This window comes from Halichoerus grypus, chromosome 15, assembly GCF_964656455.1.
Source record: "Halichoerus grypus chromosome 15, mHalGry1.hap1.1, whole genome shotgun sequence".
NCBI lineage: Eukaryota > Metazoa > Chordata > Mammalia > Carnivora > Phocidae > Halichoerus > Halichoerus grypus.
Window position 1 is genome coordinate 50,592,843 of NC_135726.1, and position 23,271 is coordinate 50,616,113.

A 23,271-nucleotide genomic window follows, 5' to 3' on the forward strand; every position below is an offset into this window, starting at 1 on the left:
TCTCATGCTCTCTCTCGAATAAATAAAATCTTTTAAAAAATAAAAAAAATAAAACCCCATTTTTATTAAACAAGATTGTTGAGAAGTGGTGGGGCCAGCTTCTGACAATGAACACTCTCGGTCTTCTGTAAGTTGTTAGCCACTTCATTAAATATTAGTTTTACTTAATTCACTTTATTAAGACTATCCGCAGGACATCTAGTCTAGTTAATTTCTTACTGACAAACTTTTCCCATTATTACACCTTACCGGGTTTATCTATTGCGTGGGGTTTATGTCTACAGATTGCACTTCTGCTACAGTTTTACCACCTGTGCATTATCTGGAACATTTCTTTTTTATGCACAGAAACAATGAATGAAGATTCTCACTGAAGAAGTCCTAGCCACACCATTTTAGATAGCTGCACTGCCACATATAGCCTTAACGACTTAAAAGTTTTGAACTCAGTTATAAAGTTGCTTTCTTCTGTGAACTCCAATGACCGTGAAATATGTTGCTGTTAAATCCCTCTGTCATAGTTGGCATAGCCTGGGCAATACTAGCAACAAATAAACTGCCAAAATATCAGTAGTATAACACAATAAATGTTTATTTCTTACTCAAGAAAAACAAAGTCCAGCACAGGTCAGATAGCCACCTTTTATCAATCCAGCCTCCAAGATCACCATGACAGGAAAGATGGCCGGAGGACATCACAAGATGTTTCTAAGGGCCAGGCCTGGAAGTAGCTTATATTACGTTTGCTCATACTCTGTTGCTTGGCACTCTAGCACATGGACCAGCTCTTCACTGCAAGGGTTTCTGGGAAATGGGAGTCTCTATGTGATCCGAGAAATAGAACCACCGAGATAAACACACAGCCATGCCCGTAAAATATCACTTTTATAGAGCTTCTCCCTGTGTAGAAAATCTAATGGATTTGAAAACCTGAGAATGGACTAACATTCTTACCACACTAATAACACGGGTTTCATTTCTGAGCACTCTTTGAATATCTTTCTAGTGGGTACTCTCTTTAAAAAATCTACAGATTTTGGGGCGCCTGGGTGGCTCAGATGGTTAAGCGTCTGCCTTCGGCTCAGGTCATGATCTCAGGGTCCTGGGATTGAGTCCCACATCGGGCTCCCTGCTCCTTGGGAGCCTGCTTCTCCCTCTGCCTCTCTCTCTCTCTCTCTGTCTCTCATGAATAAATAAATAAAATAAAAAAAAAATAAATAAAAAATAAAAAATCTACAGATTTTGGCTGGCCTGAAGTCCTCACTTGTACCCATCTCAATTATAATTTCCTTCCTGGGCATATCCATTCATGGAAATTTGACCTCCAATTATTGTCATTGCCACAAACTGTCCATCTGTCAATTATCACTACTTTGCCACTGCAGCATATGACAGTTGATGGGAGTTTTGCAGAAGTTCTTGAGATCCACAGTAGGTCCCTGGAATGCTCTTAAGAACCCTTGCTTCAGAGCTGCAGGATGACATGATGGGTGGCAGCGTCCTTGTCCTTTGCTGCCCCAGCCCTCCCAATGACTGAGTAAGCCTCTATCACCTGGAATACATAGACTTGCTTGCTTTCCTGATTGGCCCCTTTGAGAATTACATTGAGTACGTTTCTGTCCTCTTGTGTAGTCTTTGATGAGTAAGAAGGTCTGAGCTATAACTAAAGCCATTGCCAGGCTCACTACATGTATATTGCACCTCATCTGCATGTGTTCTCTGGTGAGCGAGAAGATATGAGTTACGACTGAAGCCCTTCCCACATTCTTTACACTTATAGGGCTTCTCTCCTGTGTGGACTCTGAGGTGCACATGAAGATCTGAATTCCGACTGAAGCCCTTACCACACTCATCACATCTATATGGTTTCTCTCTGGTGTGGTCTCTTTGATGTAAGTGAAAATATGAACTATAACTGAAGCCTTTACCGCACACTTCACATTTGTAAGGCTTTTCTCCCGTGTGAACCCTCTGATGAGTGTGAAGAACTGAACTGTATGCAAAAGCCTTTCCACACACGTTGCATTTATAGGGCTTCTCCCCTGTGTGGACTCTCTGGTGAATGTGGAGGTGTGTGCTTTGGCTGAAGCCCTTTCCACACTCACCGCACCTGTAAGGCTTCTCCCCTGTGTGCAGCCTCCGGTGGACTTGAAGAACAGAGCTTGAACTGAAGCATTTGCCACACTCACTGCATTTGTAGGGCTTCTCTCCAGTGTGGACTCTCTGGTGGACAAGAAGATTGGAGCTCTGATCAAAGCCCTTCCCACACTCCTCACATTTATAGGGCTTTTTCCCTGTGTGGACTCCCTGATGAATACAAAGAAGTGACCTAAATCCGAACCCTTTCCCACACACATCACATCTATAGGGCATCTCCCCTGTGTGGACCCGGTGATGGTTGTGAAGAGAGGAGTTGCGCCTGAAGACCTTGCCACATTCGAGACATTTGTAGGGTTTGTCTCCCAAGGGGACCTTTTGATATCTGGGAAGGTCTGGGCTCTGCTTGCAGCCCTCTGCCCACTCTTGATATTCATAAGCTTTGTCATCTGAATGAGCTTTATAGTGAACAATAAGATCTGAGCTCTGACTAAAGTCCTTTCCACACTGGTCACATCTACAAGACTTTTCTATGTGAGCACTGTGATGAACAGGAGGGTCTGCACCATCTATGAAGCCCCCACCATAGTTATTACATTTGACAGGTTGTGGTACCACAGGGACCACGTTATGTTGTTTGGCTGTTGATTTCATAGCCAAGTGTTTCCCACAGTCAGTGTATCTACAAGGTTCCTCTTCTTTACATTCCTGGGAATCACCATGATCATATGATGTCTGACTGATGCTGCCATCACACTGAGCACATCCATACAGTTTCTCTTCCACATGAATTCTCTCATATTGTCCTTGAGAATTCTGGGGCTCAGTCATCATGTTGGCTCCCTTCCAAGATTCTGGGGTAAAGACTCGTGTCAGGCCTTTCCCTTCTGTGCCATCTTGATTTTCTAAATTAGTGGCATTTATTACATAGTTTTCATTTTCAGAAATCTGAAGAGACACTCCTGCCCACTCTTCACAGAGAGAAACATCTCCTTCTAAATATTGGGGATAATTTCCTTGAAGATTCATGACATACTCCTGACTCACAGTTAATTCACTGATCCTTTGTTTCCAAATCTGCCAGCAGTAGAGCACTTCTTGAGAGAGATAACTCAACCCTTTTCCCTGAAGATGTGAAATGTTGTTTTTAATCCTGTCTCCTATGAGGAGAAAGAGAATTTGGCTAAGAGAACAAGTAAGTCATCCCTCCAGACGTTTTGAGAAATGAAGTAGGATGGGGTGGGAAGCTGTCACTGGTTCCTATTGATATGGAAACAGTCAGAATCACAGTACTTCTAATCTATGAGCTGCCAATTAAAAATCAGATGTTGCAGAGAAATCAAAAGAAATCCTGGGAACAATTTATAAAGAAAGATTCACCTCCCTCCTATAAGAGCAGCTGATAAAACCCTTTAATCATTTTGCTACAAAAGGAATGGAGAAGGGGTGCTTGGCTGGCTCAGTCGGTTAAGCATCCAACTCTTGATTTTGGCTCAGGTCATGATCTCAGGGGCGTGAGATCGACATTACATGGGGCTCCATGCTGAGTATGAAACCTGGTTGGGATTCTCCCTCTTGTTCTCCCTCTGCCCCTCCTCCCACTCGCACACTCTCTCTCAAAGCAAAAAAAAAAAAAAGTATGGGGAAGACTCCCATAAGATTTATGGTGTCTATGTGTGTACAACACAATAATGGGAGTGCTGGACATGGTGACAGACACAAAGGATCACAAAGACCTTCCAAGATACCATATAAAGTTGCAGAAACAAGCAACAAATCTTGTCTCTTGCTAATGTCCCTTCCTTCACATTACTGTCACATGAGGTAGGATTATCATGTATGTTTCTCTACAGCCTGCCCAAATGTATGCGGTCAACTTAAAACAGCAATGGGGACTGATATAGGGATAATATTGTGAAATATGGTCCTGGGGTTGGTGGGGGAGGTACATGCACACCTTTGAGGCAGGCTTAAAGAGACATCCTTTTCTCTGAGGTTCTCTGGATTCCACGAAGAGATAAAGTCCACCAAGATCCTATAATCCATCCAGTGATTTTTTTCTTTTTTCTTTTTAGTAAGTAATCTCTACTCCCAATGTGGGGCTTGAGCTCATGACCTTGAGATCAAGAGTCGCATGCTCTAAGATCCTGTAATCCATTTCCCTAACATTCCTATTTAATTAATTGCAGAATTTCAAATAGCCATGACTATGAGAATGAGCAATGTGGAACTGTCAATGGCCTGGCCCCACAGAAGCAAGATTGTACCAAAGAGTCATAAAACATAAGGAGATGAGGTAGAAGAGGATGGTCACACCCTTGGCACCCTAAAATGGGCTTCAGAATGCCATGAACACTATGGTCAAGACCATCTGGACACGGCTTCTGGTTCAAGGTAGTTTCTGAGTCATTTTATCAAGAGTGACGTTAGTGTGTGAGGTGGTGTCAGAGAAAGGGGGACTTGGAGCTACCCACAAGAGGCCTAAAGGAGCAGTTTTCCAGTTGTTTCAACTGTATCCATAGTAAGAAAAGCATTTGCACTGTGACCCAGTATGCACAAATAGACACCGACTGTTAAATAAAAGTTTTACAAGCTGATACTTACCTTACTAGGTGCAATGTACTCTGATAAATTCTTTTGTGTTCTGGTCCATTAATCTATCTTGCTTTTTAAAAACTGCTGATTATGATAGAGTAACTTGATTTCAGAATGGAAATTCTGAAACTGACTCACTGACAGTGTTGAATCCTGCAGACTAGCTATATGTCTATAATCTATAGACATAGTGGTACTTAGTTTCACATGGTTATTAAAGGGTCTTGGGGTGCCTGGGTGGCTCAGTTGGCTAAGTGTCTGACTCTTGATTTCGGTTCAGGTCATGATCTCAGGGTTGTGAGATTGAGCTCCGCATTGGGCTCCATGCTGAGCCATGGAGACTGCTTAAGGTTCTCTCCCTCTCTCTCTGCTCCCCCGCCCCCTCCGCTCACATGTGCACGCATGCACGCTTTCTCTCTCCCTAAAAAAAAAAACAAAACAGAACACAGGGTGTACAGCCAGATAAGGAGAGTTCACATCATATTTCTTATAAGCTGTATGACCATGGGCAAGTTACTTAACTACTCTGTGCCTCAGTTGTTTCCTTTGTAAAAGAAGGAATAGCAACTATCTCATAGACTAAACCAAGGTAATGCATATCTGTATGTGAGCCTCTGAGAAATTAAAACTAGATATTTATCAGTAAGAAAGCAAATAAGCTGACACTTATACCACACTCACTGTACACCAGATTCTGGTTTAGTTCCTTTAACACTAGTTTGCCCAAAACACTGGTTTTTCTCCAGAAGCAACCAAGGGACCAAGGCCCGTGGTAGTGTGTGAACTTTATCAACCTCACTTTGGGAAACATGAGAGCAGATGAAGGCCTAAAATGAGAGGAGGCCAGGGTGGTCTCACTAACTGTATTGGAGGCCCATGGGCCAGGGGGTGTAAGATGTGAGGGGTGTCCTCACCAACACTTCACAGGAGGCCATTCACTCACGTCAATCTGTTAAAACTCACTAACTTCAGGGGTCTCCTTGGCATGTGTGTCTCTCAGGTATTCTCACCAGTGGCCAAAGTTTCTCTTTGTGCTCCAACTGGAATATTCTATCTGGCTTGAAACTGATTATTTGAGGAAACAGGACAGAGGCTTGTTGTCCTCACCCACTGAGACAAGGTTCCTGAAGTTCTCCAGCATCACATCCTGGTACAGGTTTATCTGGGCCTTGTCCAGTAGAGCTAGCTCTTCCTCCGTGAAGACCACCGCCACGTCCTTGAAGGTCACAGCTTCCTGAAACATCAAGCACACGCCACATGGATCATCCACGGATGACCACTGGCAGAAGAGCACAGCTGGAAGCTTTGCGGGTCATTAGGTTGCTATCTTTCTGCTCCAAGCCCTCCCGTTTAAACCACACTTTGTAATGCTGGAACCATGGCTCTGCAAATTGCACTTTGAATCTGAGAACTAGCTCTGTGTGAGGCTCTGCCACTAGGGGGCATAGGAAGGATTCTGCAAGGTTGGGGGGGAAAGAAGGGACTTAACTTGTTCCTGGCCTGTCTGCCTCCTGTTCTGGTATCACCTCTGCAATGCTATGTTCCGCTGGTAGCAGCAGTCCCTTTCCCTAGCGATATCTGAAGTCTGGGTCCCTGACCCCTAGGCTTCTTCACTGAGCTCAGAGACACCAGCCGGCTAGCACCCCCCTCTTCACAGTTCTGCATTTCAGCTCCACAAGGCCCCTCTTCTAAGTTTCCAAGTTCCCATAATTTAATCTCTCCCTTTGGTTCCCTCAACCAGGTTGTTAGTTACTTCCCATAGTTGGTACTTCCATGATACTGTAGAGTTCTCTCTTTACCCCTCAGTTACCTGGCTCACAACTCCAAACCTAGTCAACAATTCTATTAAATTCTTCCTGTTCAAACAGCCAGCGTCCTTTTTGTGTCCTGAACAGACCCTTACTAGTACAAAAGAAATGAGAAACATAGAAGAAATTCAAAGTTTTGGGTAGGCCAAGTTTCTCTTCTTTTGTCCGCATTGCCTGTGTCCCCATTGTCTGTCCAGAGTCGCACAATGTTGCAGTAAACATCCATGAACATCTGTCTTTGAGTGCTTATAAGACCATTTCCATAAAATAAATTCCTAGACCAGAGACTACTGAATTACTTGGGTATGCAATTTTACATTTTGACTGATATTGTCCAAATTATCCTCCAAAAAGGTTGTGCTGATACACTGGCCTAGTAGTGTCTGGGTGTTCATTCCCTATCATACATCAAGACTTGATATTTTATTTTCTCTGTCATGGCATATTAATCTATTTCTACTGGACTAAGCAGACAAGGCAACTAAAAGCACTGGCTGCCAGATTTTAAAAAAAAAGTAAAAAGGAAATTATTGGAACATGTGGGAGCATTTGGGTATCAATTAAGTATTTTTTTAAAAAAACAGTAGAATCAGTAGTGGAATTACTGGCTCATATGGTAGTTCTATTTTTAATTTTTTGAGGAACCTCCATACTGTTTTCCATAGTGGCTGCACCAATTTTCACTCCCACCACCAGTGCACAAGGGTTCTTTTTTCCTCCACATCCTGGCCAACACTTATTTCTTTTCTTTTTTTTTTTTAATTATTATTTATTTATTTGACAGAGAGCAAGAGACAGCTAGAGAGGGAACACAAGCAGGGGGAGCGGGAGAGGGAGAAGCAGGCTTCCCGCAGAGCAGAGAGCCTGATGCGGGGCTCGATCCCAAGACCCTGAGATCATGACCTGAGCCGAAGGCAGACGCTTAATGACTGAACCACCCAAGTGCCCCAACAACACTTGTTATTTCTTGTGTTTTTTTATTTTAGCCATTCTGACAGGTATAAGATGATATCTCATTGTGTTTTTTTTTTAAGATTTTATTTATTTACTTGAGAGAGAAAGAGAATGAGAGAGAGAGCACAAGTGGGGGAAAGGGCAGAAGGGCAGAGGGGCAGGAGAAGAAGCAGACTCCCTGCTGAGCACGGAGCCTGACCCAGGGCTCCATTCCAGGACCCTGGGATCATGACCTGAGTCGAAGGCAGATGCTTAACCAACTGAGCCACCCAGGCACTCCATCATTGTGGTTTTGATTTGCATTTTCCTGATGACGAGTGATGTTGAGCATCTTTTCATGTGTTTGTTGGCCATCTGCATGTCTTCTTTGGAAAAATGTCTATTCGTGTACTCTGCTCATTTTTAAATTGTATTATTTGGGATTTTTTGGTGTTGAGTTGTGTAAGTTCTTTATATATTTTGGATATTAACCCCTTATCAGAGATAGCATTTGCAAATATCTTGTCCCATCCAGTAAATTGTCTTTGTTTTGTTGCTGGTTTCCTTCTCTGTGCAAAAGCTTTTTATTTTAGTGTAGTCCCAAGAGTTTAATGTTGCTTTTGTCTTTCTTCCCAGAGAAGACATATCCAGAAAAATGTTTCTACCACTAATGTCAAAGGAATAACTGCCTATGTTTTCTTCTAGAAATTTAATGGGTTTCAGGTCTCACATTTAGGTCTTTAATCCATTTTGAGTTTATTTTTATGCATGGTATTTACCCAAAGGAAATGAAAACACTAATTCAGAAAGATATATGCACCCCATGTTCACTGTTTACAATAGCCAAGATATGGAAGCAACACAAGTGCCCATTGATATAGATGAATGGATAAAGAAGATGTGGTATACATATACAATGGAATATTACTCAGTCATAAAAAGGAATGAAATCCTGCCATCTGCAACCACATGGATGGACCTAGAGGGTATAATGTTAACTGAAATAAGTCACTCAGAGAAAGACAAATACCATACTGTTTTCACTCACATGTGGAATTTAAGAAAAAAAAACCAAATGATTAAAGGAAAAAAAAGAGACAAACGAGATTCTTAAATACAGAGAACAAACTGCTGGTTGCCAGAGGGGAGGTGGGTGGGGATGTGAGGAAAACAGATAGAGGGGATTAAGAGTACACTTATCATGATGAGCACTGAGAAACGTATGGAATTGTTGAATCATTACATTGTACACCTGAAACTAATATAACACTGTATGTTAATTTTACTTGAATTAAAATATAAATTTCTTGAGTGATGACAGTAATGTGGAAATGTAGGAAAACACCCTTACTCTTAGCAGATACATACTGAAGTATTTAGGGATGAATAATGATGACTGTAATTTATTCTCCACTGGGTCAGCAAAATGAAATATAGATATTATGTGTGTGTGTACGTGTATTATGTGTATGTGTGTAATTGTTAACAACTTGTGAATCTAGGTGAAGATTAAACATTACATTGCTCTTTCCATTTTTCCATAAATTAAAAAATTTCAAAATAAAAAATTGAGGGGAGGGTGCCTGGGTGGCTCCATTGGTTAAGTGACTGCCTTCGGCTCAGGTAATGATCCCGGGATCCCAGGATCGAGTCCCACATCAGGCTCCTCGCTCAGTGGGGAGTCTGCTTCTTGCTCTGCCTGCTGTTCCCCGTGCTTGTGTTCTGTCTCTCTGACAAATAAATAAATAAAATCTTTAAAGAAAAATTGAGGGGAAAAATAATCTAGTATTAATAGCCATCCCCTGACCAAAAAATAAATTTTTAAATAAAATACTATCACTGCACTTATCACCCTGCCCAGTTACATAGTCATACACATGTCCTCTCAATAGGCTCTGTACCTTGAAAATGCTGCCAACCAAAGTTGTGAGTAGTTACAACATATTTCACAAAGAATTTATTACTAGCTATTATTCAATCACCCAAACCCGACAATTATTGAAAACAAAAACTAGCGGGGGCATTATGAACTGCATGTTTGTGTCCCCCCAAAGTTCATATGTTGAAATCTTAACCCTCAAGGTGATAGTATTAAAAGGTGGGGCCTTTAGGAGGTAATCAGGTCCTGAGAGTGGAGCCTCAGGAATGGGATTAGGGCCCTCATAAAAATTTCCCAGAGAGCTCACCCCTTCTGCCATGTGAGGACACAGCAAGAAGATGACCACCTATAAATCAGAAAGCGGGCTCTCACCAAACACCAAATCTGCCAGATCCTTGATCTTGGACTTCTAATCTCCGGAGCTGTGAAAATAAGTTTCAGTTGTTCCTAAACCACCCAGTACATCTTAGCGGCACTGCTTTCCTCGGTGGGAGGTAAGAAAATGGAGTTGGAGCGAGTGAGCCAGGAAGTACAGATACCCGACAGCCGATGTGGGGCAGACACTAGGGAGAAGGGGTTCGGAATGCAGGCTCACCCAGCCTAAGCCCCTTCTCCCTTCTTGGCCTCAACTGTCTGGGTAAACAAAACACCCATTTCCCACCACCCTTTGCAGCTGGGCGGATCCCTTGCTGGGATCCTATGCAGAAACTGCCATATGATGCAGGTACAAGGACAGTCCAAAAATATTAATAAACCAAATTTATAAACTAATACAGATATAATCAAAGATTTTAAAATCCTTTTCTCGGCACATAGCACCATCTATGAAGTCCTCTTGTGAAATCTGGAACCTAAATTTATTCAAGCACTCAGTGCTCCCACTTATAGGAAACACTGTAGCTAGAGGAACCCACTGAATGACACCAAAAAGAGGCATTTTTGAGATAACCAGGGAAAACTGATTATTGCCAGGGTATTAGATGATACCAAAGAATTACTGATAATCTCAGCCATTTTTTTTATTTTCCATAGAAATACATACTGAAATATATAGAGGTGTATGGTAAATTAGATTGTCAATTAGCAAAATTCCCTCATGCTCCCCAATTCCACTCAAGGACCAGCGTGTATTTCTTTGCCCCTGGACTTTGGATTTGGCTACGTGACTTGTTCCAGTTCTAAGCCTGGGCCTTAAGAGGTCCTGCATGTTTCCGTTTGTTTCCTTGCTCTGCCAGGACCCAACACGTCCGTGCTAACCAATACAAAACTGCTACCAAATAAATATCTCTGGCACTGACTTTGGGACCAAGAGGCAACACTTGGGGAAACTGTTATCAGAGGCTGGAAAAATGGTAGCCTGGCTGATAAAGTGTGAAACATTTGGTAAAACAATTGCTGGCAGTAAGGTAGAAGATGGAAAATGTACCTAATGGGACTCAGTGTGGATTCAGGCAAGATGGTTTCCAGGCAGAGGAAATGAGTGGGAGCTCATTTATTTTAGCTTGCACACAAGCTACTCTAAGAAAGTAATGAGCTCAGAACCAAACTGATATAAAATGAAATGACATTCTATCCGGGATCTTCTTTTAAAATGCTTTGGGACATCTGACTCTTGGTTTCAGCTCAGGTCGTGATCTGGGGGTCATGAGATCAAGCCCCACGTCTAACTCCAGGCTCAGTGTGGGATCTGCTTAGGCCCCTCTCTCTCTCTTTCCCTCTCTCTCTCTCTCTCAAATAAATAAATAAATCTTAAAATAAAATAAAATTCTTTGGGAAAGAAAAAAGGAAAGTGAAAAAGAGATAGATTAAGCAGATGTGGCAAAATGTTGAACCTGAACTATGGGTACTACACACAGAGATTCGTAGTACTATTTTCTCTTTTTGTGTATTTTCATAATAAAAACATTTTTCATGATTTAAAAAAATCCTTGCTCTACCCTCTGATGGCCTTTTTGATGCATCAACTTGGGCTAGACTACAGTCCCATTATGGAAGCAAACATTAATCTAGGTGTTGCTGTGAAGATATTTTATAGATGTGATTAAAGTCCATAATCAGATGACTTGGAGGGAGACTATTTTAAATAATGTGGGTGGGCCTGATCCAATCAGTTGAAGGGCCTCAAGACCAGAACTGAGGCTTCCCTAAGAGAAGAAATTATACCTGTAGACAGCAGCATCAGTCTGTGTCTAAGAGTTCCAGCCTGCCCTGGGACTTCCGATTTGCCCAGCCGCCACTCTCTCATAAAATAAACCTCTTACAAATCTCAATCTATAACTCATACTGTTCCTGCTTCACTGGTTGAATCCTGATGGATACATCCACACTCAAATCTTGCTGCTTACATGTACTGGACCCAGCGCTACTCCAAGTGTGGTCATGTATATACCGACCATGCCCTCAGATGCTGTAGCAATACTACATTTCTATAAGAGTTTCTGAATGCAGGGCGCTTGGGTGGCTCAGTCGGTTAAGCGACCAACTCTTGATTTCAGCTCAGGTCATAATCTCAGGGTTGTGGGATCCAGCCCCACGTCAGGCTCCATGCTCAGCGGGGAGTCTGCTTCTCTCTCTCCCTCTCCTTTTGCCCCTCCCCCCTGCCCACACCCACTCTCTCTCTAAAATAAATAATCTTTTTGAAAAAGAGTTTCTGAACTCTTACTCTTGATTGCTATATTGATCTCTCAGTGACAAGCAGCTCGTGGACTGGCACTTGTGCGCAAACCTCATGTGGAGTAGCACCGAACTAGACATCTGGACATCTCGGAGCCTGTTTCTTCATTTTTGCAAAGGGAGTGACACCCCCAATCTCACACAGCTGTTACGAGCAAGGCAAAGTGCCTAACATGGAGCCATCCCTCAAAAATGGGTGACCTCCCTTCAGAGAACAGAGGTGTCTAGCTCCTCAGAAAGGACATGGCCTTTAAGAGAGAGAAAGGAAACCTTAACTTACCTGGAATTTAATCATACTGTCTTCCTCGTGGAAGGAGCAGGATCCTGAGAAAGTAGAACTGCAAAGAAAGAATCCATGAGAGCATGGGTTTGACAAACTGTGAGTGAATCCTGGTTTCTCCTTATCTGTACAATTTTCTCACACATTCTTCTCTCCCGAGATATCTGTAATATCTCACACATTCTTCTCTCCCGAGATATCTCTTCTTATTCCCAACAGACTCCATCCCACCTCCTCAAGCCTTGTCCCCTGCCCCCACTCCACCCGATTCCAGTATAACTCCTGTATCACTCCCCAAGCTTTTGGGTCCAAACTGCCACACTTTTTCTTTTTCTCAGACTTGTGAATGTATTGGCATCGCCTATATCCTAGTTACTCTGGAAAAGAGGCTCCAGAATTTCTTTTTTTTTTAATTTTAATTTAATTTAATTTTTTTAAAGATTTTATTTTTATTTATTTGACAGAGAGAGAGCGAGAGCAGGAACACAAGCAGGGGGAGTGGGAGAGGGAGAAGCAGGCTTCCCACCAAGCAGGGGGCCTGATATGGGGCTCGATCCCAGGACCCTGGGATCATGACCTGAGCCGAAGGCAGACGCTTAACGACTGAGCCACCCAGGCGCCCCTAATTTTTATTTTAATTCCAGTTAGTTAATATACTGTGTTATATTAGTTTCATGTACACAATATAGTGATTCAACACTTCCATACATCACCCTGTGCTCATCAGGACAAGTGCACCCCTTAATCCGACTTGGACAGGGATCTCAGGATGACATGGGGCCCTCCCTCTGAGTCCACTTTCTAATGTGAGACTTGCTCTGAAGAACTTTCAGTTAGCTCAGATCTTAACTCTTGGCTTCCAAAATGATCTCTCTCCAGCCCTTGTTCTATCCTCTGGGGCCCCATGACTCTTGCAAATATTTGATGATATACCTATGACATGAAAGGCACATGCTCTCTGCTCTGGAAAAGCTCACAGGCTCCTGAACTAGAAACTCTCTAGGACCGCAGGTGGACCAAAGCCATGGGAACTTAGGACTCCACATCCACTCAACTCTGTCCTGCCTGTTATCAGGGAATCCCCTTGCCCTCCAGCTTCCAGTTGAGTTCAGCCAAGAGAGAAAGTCAGCAGGAGATCCAGGGAAGGGACAGAAGTGAAGTCGGAGTATTTATTCCCCTAGCTCTTTCCCTGGGGGTTGCTTTGGACTGGCTCTGTTTCATGTCCCTGACCGAAGGTCACAGCGCCTGTTGGTGGCCCTTGTCTCAATTCTTTCCCCTGGTCTGCAAACTGCTTCCTCCCTTAGCCCTTCCATCCTAGGCAGAGTTAAGTTACCCTGCTATGACCAGATCTGGGAAATTGCAATATCCTTTCTTGATGACCACACCCTGCCTGCATTTTTGGAAATTGTCCCTTTATTTTAAGCTCTTCTCAAGTTATTTTGACTCTGGTGTTTATTTCCTGTCTGATAAGCTCTGCCTCTGACCTTCCAGAAGAAACTTAGTGTATAAAATTTCTGCTTTAGGCACTGTGGGAACCTCAAAGATTAAAAGATAAAAACCAAAAACCAGGTCTCTGTTCTCTCTGATAATGCTCTCTTAAAACTACCTGTGGTGAAGGACCAGTTTCATATTCTTTTCACCGTTATTTTCGATCTATCACTGACTGATATTTTGGTAAAATACAGTTTAGAAGAAATTTCTAGAGAAAGGAAATAGAGAGGCATACAAATTACGGGCCCATTTAAAAATTATTAATCAATTATCACACGATTACTGAAACTGCTATACCAATTTTTAAATGTTTCCACTCAATTTCTGAAATTATCTGGTCATAGAGCAAGTAGCTCTCCAACTGGCACCCATTTGCTGGCCACCCCGTGAATGGCATGTTCTAGCAGCTTACAGGGTGACAGAATTGGGTTAATAGAATATGAAATGACTCCTGGCAAACCCTCACTCTTTCCCCTCCCCTTCACTGCCTTTAGTAGAAAGCCTTAATCACCCTTATTCTGGGCTCCAACAAAGATTTGCTAAACCTCTTAGCACAGGGCCAATCACATAGTTTCATAATCGTTAAAACCTACCAAGGAAGATTTCTCCCTAACCTTGTCAAAAAAACCCAATAAATCCCGAAGACACAACCAAGCCTTCATCCTTTATCTGCTGTACCCGGTAAAGATCCTGCCGTTTATCAAGCACTCAGTGTTTGAGATTAACAAACACATAAATAGAATCAGCTCTGATACACTAGATGCTCTTGCAAAGACACAAGCACACCAGGCTCTCTGCTTCCAGAAATCTGTTCTCTCCTGAGAGCCAACAATGGGTCAGCTTGATTTACATGCACACACGTGCACACATGCACCCACACACATGTGGGAGGCAGTGTGGTTTCCCAGATTTCTGGTTTCAAGCCCTCCCTGCCTTTTTAAAGTTGGGGCCCTGGCAGGAACCAGACGGCACATTCAAATTTGAGGCGGGCAGTTAATAAACAGACTACTTACAGGGGTGTAGGCTGGGCGTAAGGAAGCCATGGGGGAGAAGGCACTATGCTGGGGAGTGACAGGCAGGTGCCATTACTACATCTGAGCCTGAAGGGGTAATAGGAGGGCGATTCCTGGGCCTGGAACAGAGTGTGCAAAAGGTCCCTGATGGGAACTGTAACTTTTTGTTGAGAAGTGCAGCCAGCCTACAGAGAGAGAATTGGGGGGACCAGATACTCCAACTCACTCTTTTCTCTCCCTCTCTCTCCAAACTCTCCTGTTGTGACTTCCCACTGGCCGAGGACAACCAGGCCAGAGGGCAGTGGCGGGCTCTCAGGGCAGATGGCAGGGTGGAAAGGTGAAGTGGATCTGGAGGTGGGGAACTGAGAGAATGTGGCACATGATGCCCAAGACCCTTGTTTTTCCCCCACCTGCCCAAGCGCACAGAGCTCTCTCTCACAATGCTCCTCTCGCTCACTTGATCCGATCATCACTCTGATCTGAGTCACTGCAGCAGGACAGAGACCAGGTGCCCACAGCAACCTCTTGAGGGGAAGAGGACCCAAGGGGAAAGCAGCAGTTGAATCTGGAACTGCAACTGCCCACAAACACAATCGGAAATATAAGCCCCAAGTTCTACCCAAAATCCTGCTTCCAGATTCCTAGCTCTTTTTCTCAGAATTTCTAGAGGATTCAGGACTGAGGAGAGAGACGACTAACCTGAACTCTTCTGGATGTACCTAGCAATCATGTGTAATTATCTGCGGAAAAGGATAAAGACCATTTCTTCCATGTGTGTGAGAGTAAATGTCATGTGATGATGACAAAGGAGTATATCTGTGATCTGTGAGTATCTGAGGCTCTATGAGATCTAACTTCAGCCCTAAGGGCCGTGGCAGGACTGCAGGCAGGGATGTCTCTAGTCCATGCAATTTGCCTTTGGACTGATTAGAAAAATGCATCCCTTCCTCGAGATGCTTTTCTCCCACCTGTTGGAGAATTATTATAATATACTGCTTCTGTTAGAACAAAGAAACAAAGCACTTTTACAGCTACTTACTGAAAAACTGTGTGTGTATTCTATGTGAATGGCACAGTTTCAGTGTGGTCTCCTTGTGCAGAACCCAACTTATACAAATGTGCACAGCAGTCATACCCTCAGAAAGCCTGTCCAAAAACCTAAGACTAGGGGTGCCTGGGTGGCTCAGTCAGTTGAGCGTCCAACTCTTGGTTTCAGCTCAGGTTATGATCTCATGGGTCGTGGGATCGAGCCCCATGTCAGGCTCCTCACTGACTGGGGAGTCTGCTTGAAGATTCTCTCCTTCTGCCCCTTCCCCCCCCACATAAATAAATCTTAAAAAAAAAAATCTAAGGGGCATCTGGGTGGCGCAGTCAGTTAAACATCCAACTCTTGGTTTCAGCTCAGGTCATGATCTCAGGGTCCTGGGATCAAGCCCCACATGGGGCTCCACACTCAGTGGGGAGTCCACTTGGAACTCTCTCTCTCCCTCTGCCCCTCCCCACCTCCACATGCTCTCTCAAATAAATAAATCTTTAAAACAAACAAACAAAACCTAAGACTAGTGAGATGTGGCTGGGTGAACATGACAAAGCCTATCACTGGCTAGTCCAAGTGACTACGAAGTACAGGACTATAGCAGGGCTTTTCTAATGACCTTCCCAAATCCCCTGCCCATGGGGATCATTCTTCTTCTGTCAGACCACAGGATCTTGTACCGACATCCACTATAACTTTTCACATTGTACGGCAATTTTTCCGGTTGCTTTTTGCTTTCGCTCCTGTAACGTGTGCTCTTGATGAATGGAAATTATACTATTCATGTACATGTGGAAAGTTTAGCATGCAATAGGTGCCAAATGAATGAAGTCTGGGCCTTTGCCAGACTTAATTCTCTGACTGAAAACGTCAGATCATGAGATCAAAAGTGCAAGGAAAACTGCCCATACATGACCCACACATTCAGTGCTGACTCTGAGATAAGGCAGCAGAGCCCAGCTGTTAAAAAAGGGCGGGGGGGGGGATGCCTGGGTGGCTCAGTCGGTTGGTAGCGTCTGCCTTCGGCTCAGGTCATGATCGCAGGGTCCTGGGATCGAGCCCTGCATTGGGCTCCCTGCTCAGCAGGGAGTCTGCTTCTCCCCTCTGCCCCTCTCCCCCTCTTGTGTGCTTTCTCTCTCTCTCTCTCATTCTTTTTCACTCTCTATCTCAAATAAATAAATAAAATCTTTTAAAAAGTAGATTGAAACCAAACCGCCTGGGCCTGAGGCCTGGCTTCATCATCTGTGTGCCCCTGGGCAAACTATCTCCTGGTCCCTCAGTTCCTTCCTGTATACAAGGCAGGATGTTGAGAGAATCTATTTCTCAGTGTCGTGTGGGAACTCGGTAAGTCATTACGTGGGAAGTGCTCGGAGCAGTGCCTAGCGTGCACGACCGGTGTTCCAGATGTCAAAGTAAAATTCAGTCCCTGATCTCAAGGTGGGCAAACTAGGGGGCAGAGAGGTGAGCAAATAAATTGACTGGAACGTGAGAAGGACTGCAACAGACATTCCACAAAACCGAACAAAGACCCAGGTAATAGGAATGCAGCACACCCCGGGAGGGGCCCAGGCTCTCAGGGGAGGCTTTCGAGAGATAATTGAGCTGTAGCTGAGGCCTGAAGAAACAGCAGGCACTTGCCAAACTGACAAAGAAGGAAAAGGCTAATGAGCAATGGTGGCCGTGCGGGTGAAAAAACACACGTGTGGAGTGCTGGGGTCCCATCAAAGGCCAGGACACAGACTTGCAGGGCAGGGTGGCTGAGATAACGCCGGGAACATCACCAGGGGCCAAATCCTGGAGAAGCTCGAAGAGTCTGAACGCTGTGTTGCTACTATCATCCTTCCAGTCTGGGTTTGGGAGTTACTTGCTCAGGAAGCCCTGCTTGATAACCCCCACCACATTAGGTACTGTCTGCATTTGTTCAAGCTGTTCTAACAGACTGGGTGGCTTATAAACAACAGAAATTTATTTCTCACAGTTCTGGACACTGGAAGCCCAAGATGAGGGCGCCAGCACCATGAGGTGAGGGCCGTCTTCTGGATCACAGACTTCTTGTTGTATCCTCATGTGGCGAAATGGGCAGGGGAGCTCTCTAGAGCCTCTTCTATAAGGGCATTGATCTCATTCATGAGGGCTCTGCCCTCATGCCATGATCACCTTCCAAAGCCCTACCTCTTAATACCATCCCGTTGGGCCTTAGGGTTTCAGCATATGAATTTCAGCGGATACAAACATTCAGACCACGGCAGATACCTACTGTGACTGGCATTTCTGCTGTCATAGCACCATACTGTGGCTGCTTAATTATCTTCCACCTCTGGCTACAAGCTCAGAGAGAACAAGGATGGCATTTCCTCGTTCAACACATATTTATTAAGTCCCTTCTGCCTGCCAGGCAGTGATCTGGACACTGAAGATATAGCAATGGTAAGGGCCATGGAGAAAAAAAATGGGGCAGGGGGATAGGGAGTGAAATGGGGTGTTCAGGAGAAGACTCACTGGGGTGATCTGTAGGCAAAGACCTCACGAAGAAAGGGAGTGAACAATATGAGCACCTGTACAAAGAGCATTCTAGACACAGGGAACAGCAAGCATCAGCACCCGGAGGTGGCAACATGCATGGTATGTGGCTGAAGTGGAGTGAGCGAGGGAATAAGCAATCAGAGATGAAATAAAAGTAAATGCGAGCCAGATGGTATGCGGTCTTCTAGGCCATTTTAAGGACTTTGGCTATTACTCTCATTAGATGGGAACAATGGGAGGATTCTGAACAGAGGAGTGACACGATCTCATTTAGGCATCAACAGGATTCCTCTGACTGCTGTTAAGAATGGACTAACGGGGCGCCTGGGTGGCTCAGTTGGTTAAGCGACTGCCTTCGGCTCAGGTCATGATCCTGGAGTCCCTGGATCGAGTCCCACATCGGGCTCCCTGCTCGGCGGGGAGTCTGCTTCTCCCTCTGACCCTCCCCCCTCTCATGTGCTGTCTCTCTCATTCTCTCTCTCTCAAATAAATAAATAAAATCTTAAAAAAAAAAAAAAAAAAAAGAATGGACTAACGGTGGCAAGAGAGGGGGAGCAGGAAGACCAGGTAGGAGGTTATCATGATAATCCCAGCAAGGGATGATGGTGTCTTGGGTCAGGGGAGCAGAGGTGGAGGTAGTGAGAAGTTGCTGGGGTCTGCATGTATATTGAAGATACAGTCAATGGGATCTGCTGATCACTTGCATCTGGGGTGGAAAGCGTGGAGTGGCAGCTTTGGCCTCACTGTCTGGAAGGATGGAGTTGCCGTTTACAGAAATGGGGAAGGTTTTGTAGGGGCCAGTTCTGTGGAGGATCAGGAGCTCAGTTTTGGAAATATTAGGTTTGAGGCGTTGAAAAACACACCTATATTTGCAGAGATAGAAGATAAAATTATCCCATTTGCAAGAGACAAAAGACATAAAACACCTATGAATCAATTTCATTATGAAAGGAAGAAAACCTCAGAGTTTTATTGAAACACCTGAAGCTCTGACCACACCCCCTGAGCTCACAGTGATTCCCAGGTCCCAGGGGTCTAGTCTGAAGGGGAATTTGCAACATCTGGCCCCCACATATGATATGCAACTAAGAGTAAATTCAACCTTTCTATGCTTCCTCAGGACACTTCCTAGCTAGTTAACTGGAAAACTGTTTCAAAAATACTTTATCATAAAAATTTCAAAGCCATGCAGAGGTAGACAGAATGGCCCAATGAACCCCCAGGTGCCAATTATCAACACATGGTCACTCTTGTTTAAACTATACCTCTACCCCTCCCCACATCCTTGCATATTATTTGGAAGTATCTCCCCGACACCATGTTCATCATATGGCTTAATCCAGAAATACTTCATTATGTCACTCTAAAAGGTATGAAATAGTTTTAAAAGTGCTAATATTACACCTAAAACAATTAACATAAATTCTCTAATTCTATCAAATGTAGAGTCAGTGCTCGAATTTCTAATTTGTTGACTGCAATCGAACAATCTGACATTTGCTCTGCGTCTTATAAGCCTCGAAGTTTGCATTCCCTGCCTCCCAGCATGCAAGGCGAGGATGGGGTTAATAATTTGGGGCAGTTCTCTCTAAACTGTATTCAGATTTCTAACCAGAGAGAGGAGAAAAGTCAAGATGTAAGCAGAAAGAGTCAGGGGTCCCCCAAAAAAGATGAGACATAGCTTCTTGACATAAGAAAAGTTATTTTAGTCATTCTAGGTCCCAGTCATCTTGAGATCTAAGCCTGACAGGCACTATTTGTCCAAAACACTTTCTTCCTCAAAGAACTTCCTGGGATACGTTGAAATTGCAGAATAGAACTCAGTAGTTAATAATTTTAAGGGAACAAAAGAATGTAAGAATAAACAGCCACTATCAGGCCAGGAGATAGCCTGATCGTATCAGGGACAATCAATCAATGGTTAAACTCGCAGTGCTGATTCAAACGTGAAGAGTGACCGGAAGCACATTCTTGAGTTCTCTTTTCAAGATCTAAACCCCTTTGAGCACCCAGATACCAGACCAACCGGAGCCACAGAATTGATGAAGCTGACCGTTGCCAGCCCTCATGACTTCCATCAGACCTGGGCTCTGTCACCTTAAGATGACTTTTGCCCCCCAATTCCAGGCTGAATTCCCCATTGCACAGACCCCTTCATGAATATGTATGCACCGTTACCTTAAAATGTCCCCAGTTTTGGGCGCCTGGGTGGCTCAGTTGGTTAAGCGACTGCCTTCGGCTCAGGTCATGATCCTGGAGTCCCAGGATCGAGTCCCGCATCGGGCTCCCTGCTCGGCGGGGAGTCTGCTTCTCCCTCTGACCTTCCCCCCTCTCATGTGCTCTCTCTCTCTCACTCTCTCAAATAAATGAATAAATAAAATCTTTATTTAAAAAAAAAATGTCCCCAGTTTTGTTATTCCAGGAGACACTGCTTTGGAAAATATCCCCCCGTGCTCTCCTCTATTTGTTGCAAGTAAAAATCTTCCTTTTCCTATTTTTGGGCTTGGTTGTTATCTTTTGGCTCAATACCCACCAAAAGTGAACCCAGTTTTGGGGAACAAAGATGCCCCACCCTCCACCCCCCCGGAGTCAGGGCTGCCAAATCCCAAACACAGCGTTCAGAATCCAAGACTCCAAGAATCTAGGGCTGCTGAGCCCGAATTGCCCGCCCTGCCAAGGCCAGGAATGTACAGCCCGAGCAGTCCCCCATACTCGGAGATGAACTGCTTGAGCCAATCCCTCTCCGCAGTCAGGGACGCTTGGCCCAAACCCTTATCCCCCAAACCCGAGCCAACCCGCCCCGGGCCAGAGATGCACATTCCAAGACTGACACCAACCCCAACGCGGGGATGCACAGCCCCTATCCCGAAACCTGCAGCGGCGCTACCGGAGTCAGTCCCCCCAAACCGAGCTCAAGCTCTCCCACCTCCTCCCAGGGAATGCTGGGCGAGCCCCTCAACAGCCCGCCCCGCCGAGGAGGCTCTTCCATTGGCCACCAGTCCCCGCTTCCAACTCCTCCCACCCGCCGACAGGGCCGGGTCACAGCTACACACACCCTCCACCCCCATCGCCCCCGACGCCGCCGAAGCGGGTGCGGTCCGGGCCGGACTCACCTCAGCGCCGCAGACAACGTCGCCCACAGTGAGCGCCTGTGCCCAAAGCGCATGCGCAAGAAGCCTGTGGACTACAACCCCCAGAAGGCCCTGCGCCGCAGCGCGGCCGCGCGGGGGGCGGCTCCCTGGCGATCCGTGGCCCCCCTGGGGCCACCCGCACTCTTGCCATTTATTTAAAACAATAAAATTAATAATAATAATGGTGATAAAGTAACAGTGAAATGTTAACAATAATTAAGACAAATCACTCTCCACCCTTGATATAAAGGAGGGGCAAGATCCAATATCCCACCACCTGGAAATGAGCACTTGTTCCCATTTTAGTGAAAACCCTTACAGGTTCTTATTCTGCGGACACACCCCTTAATTTTTCTTAAAAAACTCATTTAAATACCCTTTTCACGGTTTGTTTCTATTGAAGGGGACTCTGGAAAATCTTCCACACTTGAGAGTTCAGAGTCCTCTCATGTTTCCGCTTCTCTGGTGAAGCAGAGAGGATTAACACCCAGTGCCTTCTGTTTTGAATTAGGGAAGAGCACGAGCCGGGAGTGGGGGGTGGGGGGTGGGGAGGGAGTCTTATAAGAGACCTATTTCCACAAATCACGGAGACATGGAAAGGTTTCAGATTCCCTTTGAGAAGTCTCCCCTGGTGGCATTTACTTTTTGCATTTTAAGATTACTGTTAAAGGAAGTTATCTGTTTTGTGCCCTCACTGGGTAAGAAAACTGTATAAGGATTTCACCAGAAACCCACAGTTCTGGCCTGGAAGAAAAGCACCCAAAAACAGGTGAGAACATATTCTCTTTTTGCCAGCTCTAGTCCTGGACTAGACAGGTAATTGCAGACCCCCACCTCCAAGCAGTGGGCAGGATATCCAGCTATATAGCTTGGCGTTGCAACTCATGGCACATACGGGGACAGCGAAATTCTCTTGGCCTCGCTCTGTCTTTTGATATCTTGACATTAGTTTCATCGTGATTTTAAAAAAATCTAGTAAGATCTGCCACAGAGGCGGGAGTGACCCTTAATTTTGGGAGATCCTAAAACTACTGGATGAAGAGGTTTCCTTTAACGTGCCTCAGTAATATCTGTGATAAATATGTCAATTCTCCACATCTGAGTTCATTTATTCCCTTTTAGCTTCTCCTTTTTGACCTCATTTTCTACTACTTTCCCGCTTGCGCGTTCTGGCCCAAGCACCTTAACAGTTGTATCCCCAGTGCTTAGACACATAGTATCTACTGATTAACCAAATGTCAGTCAGAAGTAAAAATTCAAGGGGTTGAATATGATCTGCATGTGCTCCTGATGGCCAAATTACACAATACAATGTTACACTGTGACCCTGGGGTCCAAGGCAATGACAGGCTTAGGTGTTTCCAGGGCTCCGAGGGACACATCTGGATGCAGGAGATCTCCCAAGTGAGAATAAATCAAATTTAATTTCTGACCTACCATCATACCACCTCATCCTAGTGGGCTAGTAGACTATCTCACTCATTAAATTCTACCCCTGAAACTAAAAAAAAAAAATTAAAAATTAAAATTTTGGAGCTTTTAAAAAATGCATAAAATAAAACTACAGAAAAAAAAATTTGCGGTCCCCCTTTGGAAATCCATTTAGAGAGCTTAACATATCAACCACAAACCTTGAGGGTCTGAGGGGCAGGGACGGTGTCTACATGTGTTCTTTGGCTATAAAACCCACCCCATGACTAAAATGATGCAGTTGCTATTCCACAAAACACTTGAGACTTTTTCCAAGCCCCTTCAGAAAGCTAACCTTTTCAGCTATGGACACTTTGCTTCTGACCCCCAGACATGGTCCCA

At 44.6% G+C, this 23,271-nt stretch overlaps 1 protein-coding gene across 2 annotated transcripts; it reads right to left on the reverse strand.

Annotated features, from left to right (window-relative positions):
- Positions 1–567: 567 nt before the first annotated feature.
- Positions 568–21,479, reverse strand: ZNF285 (zinc finger protein 285). 2 transcript variants are annotated; one of them, XM_078062930.1, is made up of 5 exons: positions 21,442–21,479; positions 12,266–12,323; positions 5,800–5,926; positions 2,106–3,257; positions 568–1,552 (listed from the first exon to the last, which is right to left on the reverse strand). In XM_078062930.1, the coding sequence occupies exons 2-5, from the start codon at positions 12,278–12,280 to the stop codon at positions 1,359–1,361; spliced, it is 1,488 nt and encodes a 495-aa protein (XP_077919056.1). In that variant the 5' UTR covers positions 12,281–12,323; positions 21,442–21,479; the 3' UTR covers positions 568–1,358. The 2 variants fall into 2 exon arrangements, with proteins under 2 accessions (XP_077919056.1, XP_035949524.1); XM_036093631.2 differs by having other exon boundaries at positions 1,421–3,257.
- Between the last annotated feature and the right edge of the window lie 1,792 nt (positions 21,480–23,271).

Coding starts and splice junctions, on each gene's coding strand:
- ZNF285 (XM_036093631.2), bottom strand. Junction 3,258..5,799: donor CAGGAACCTTGTCTCAGTGG/GTGAGGACAACA, acceptor TTCTCCTCATAG/GAGACAGGATTAAAAACAAC.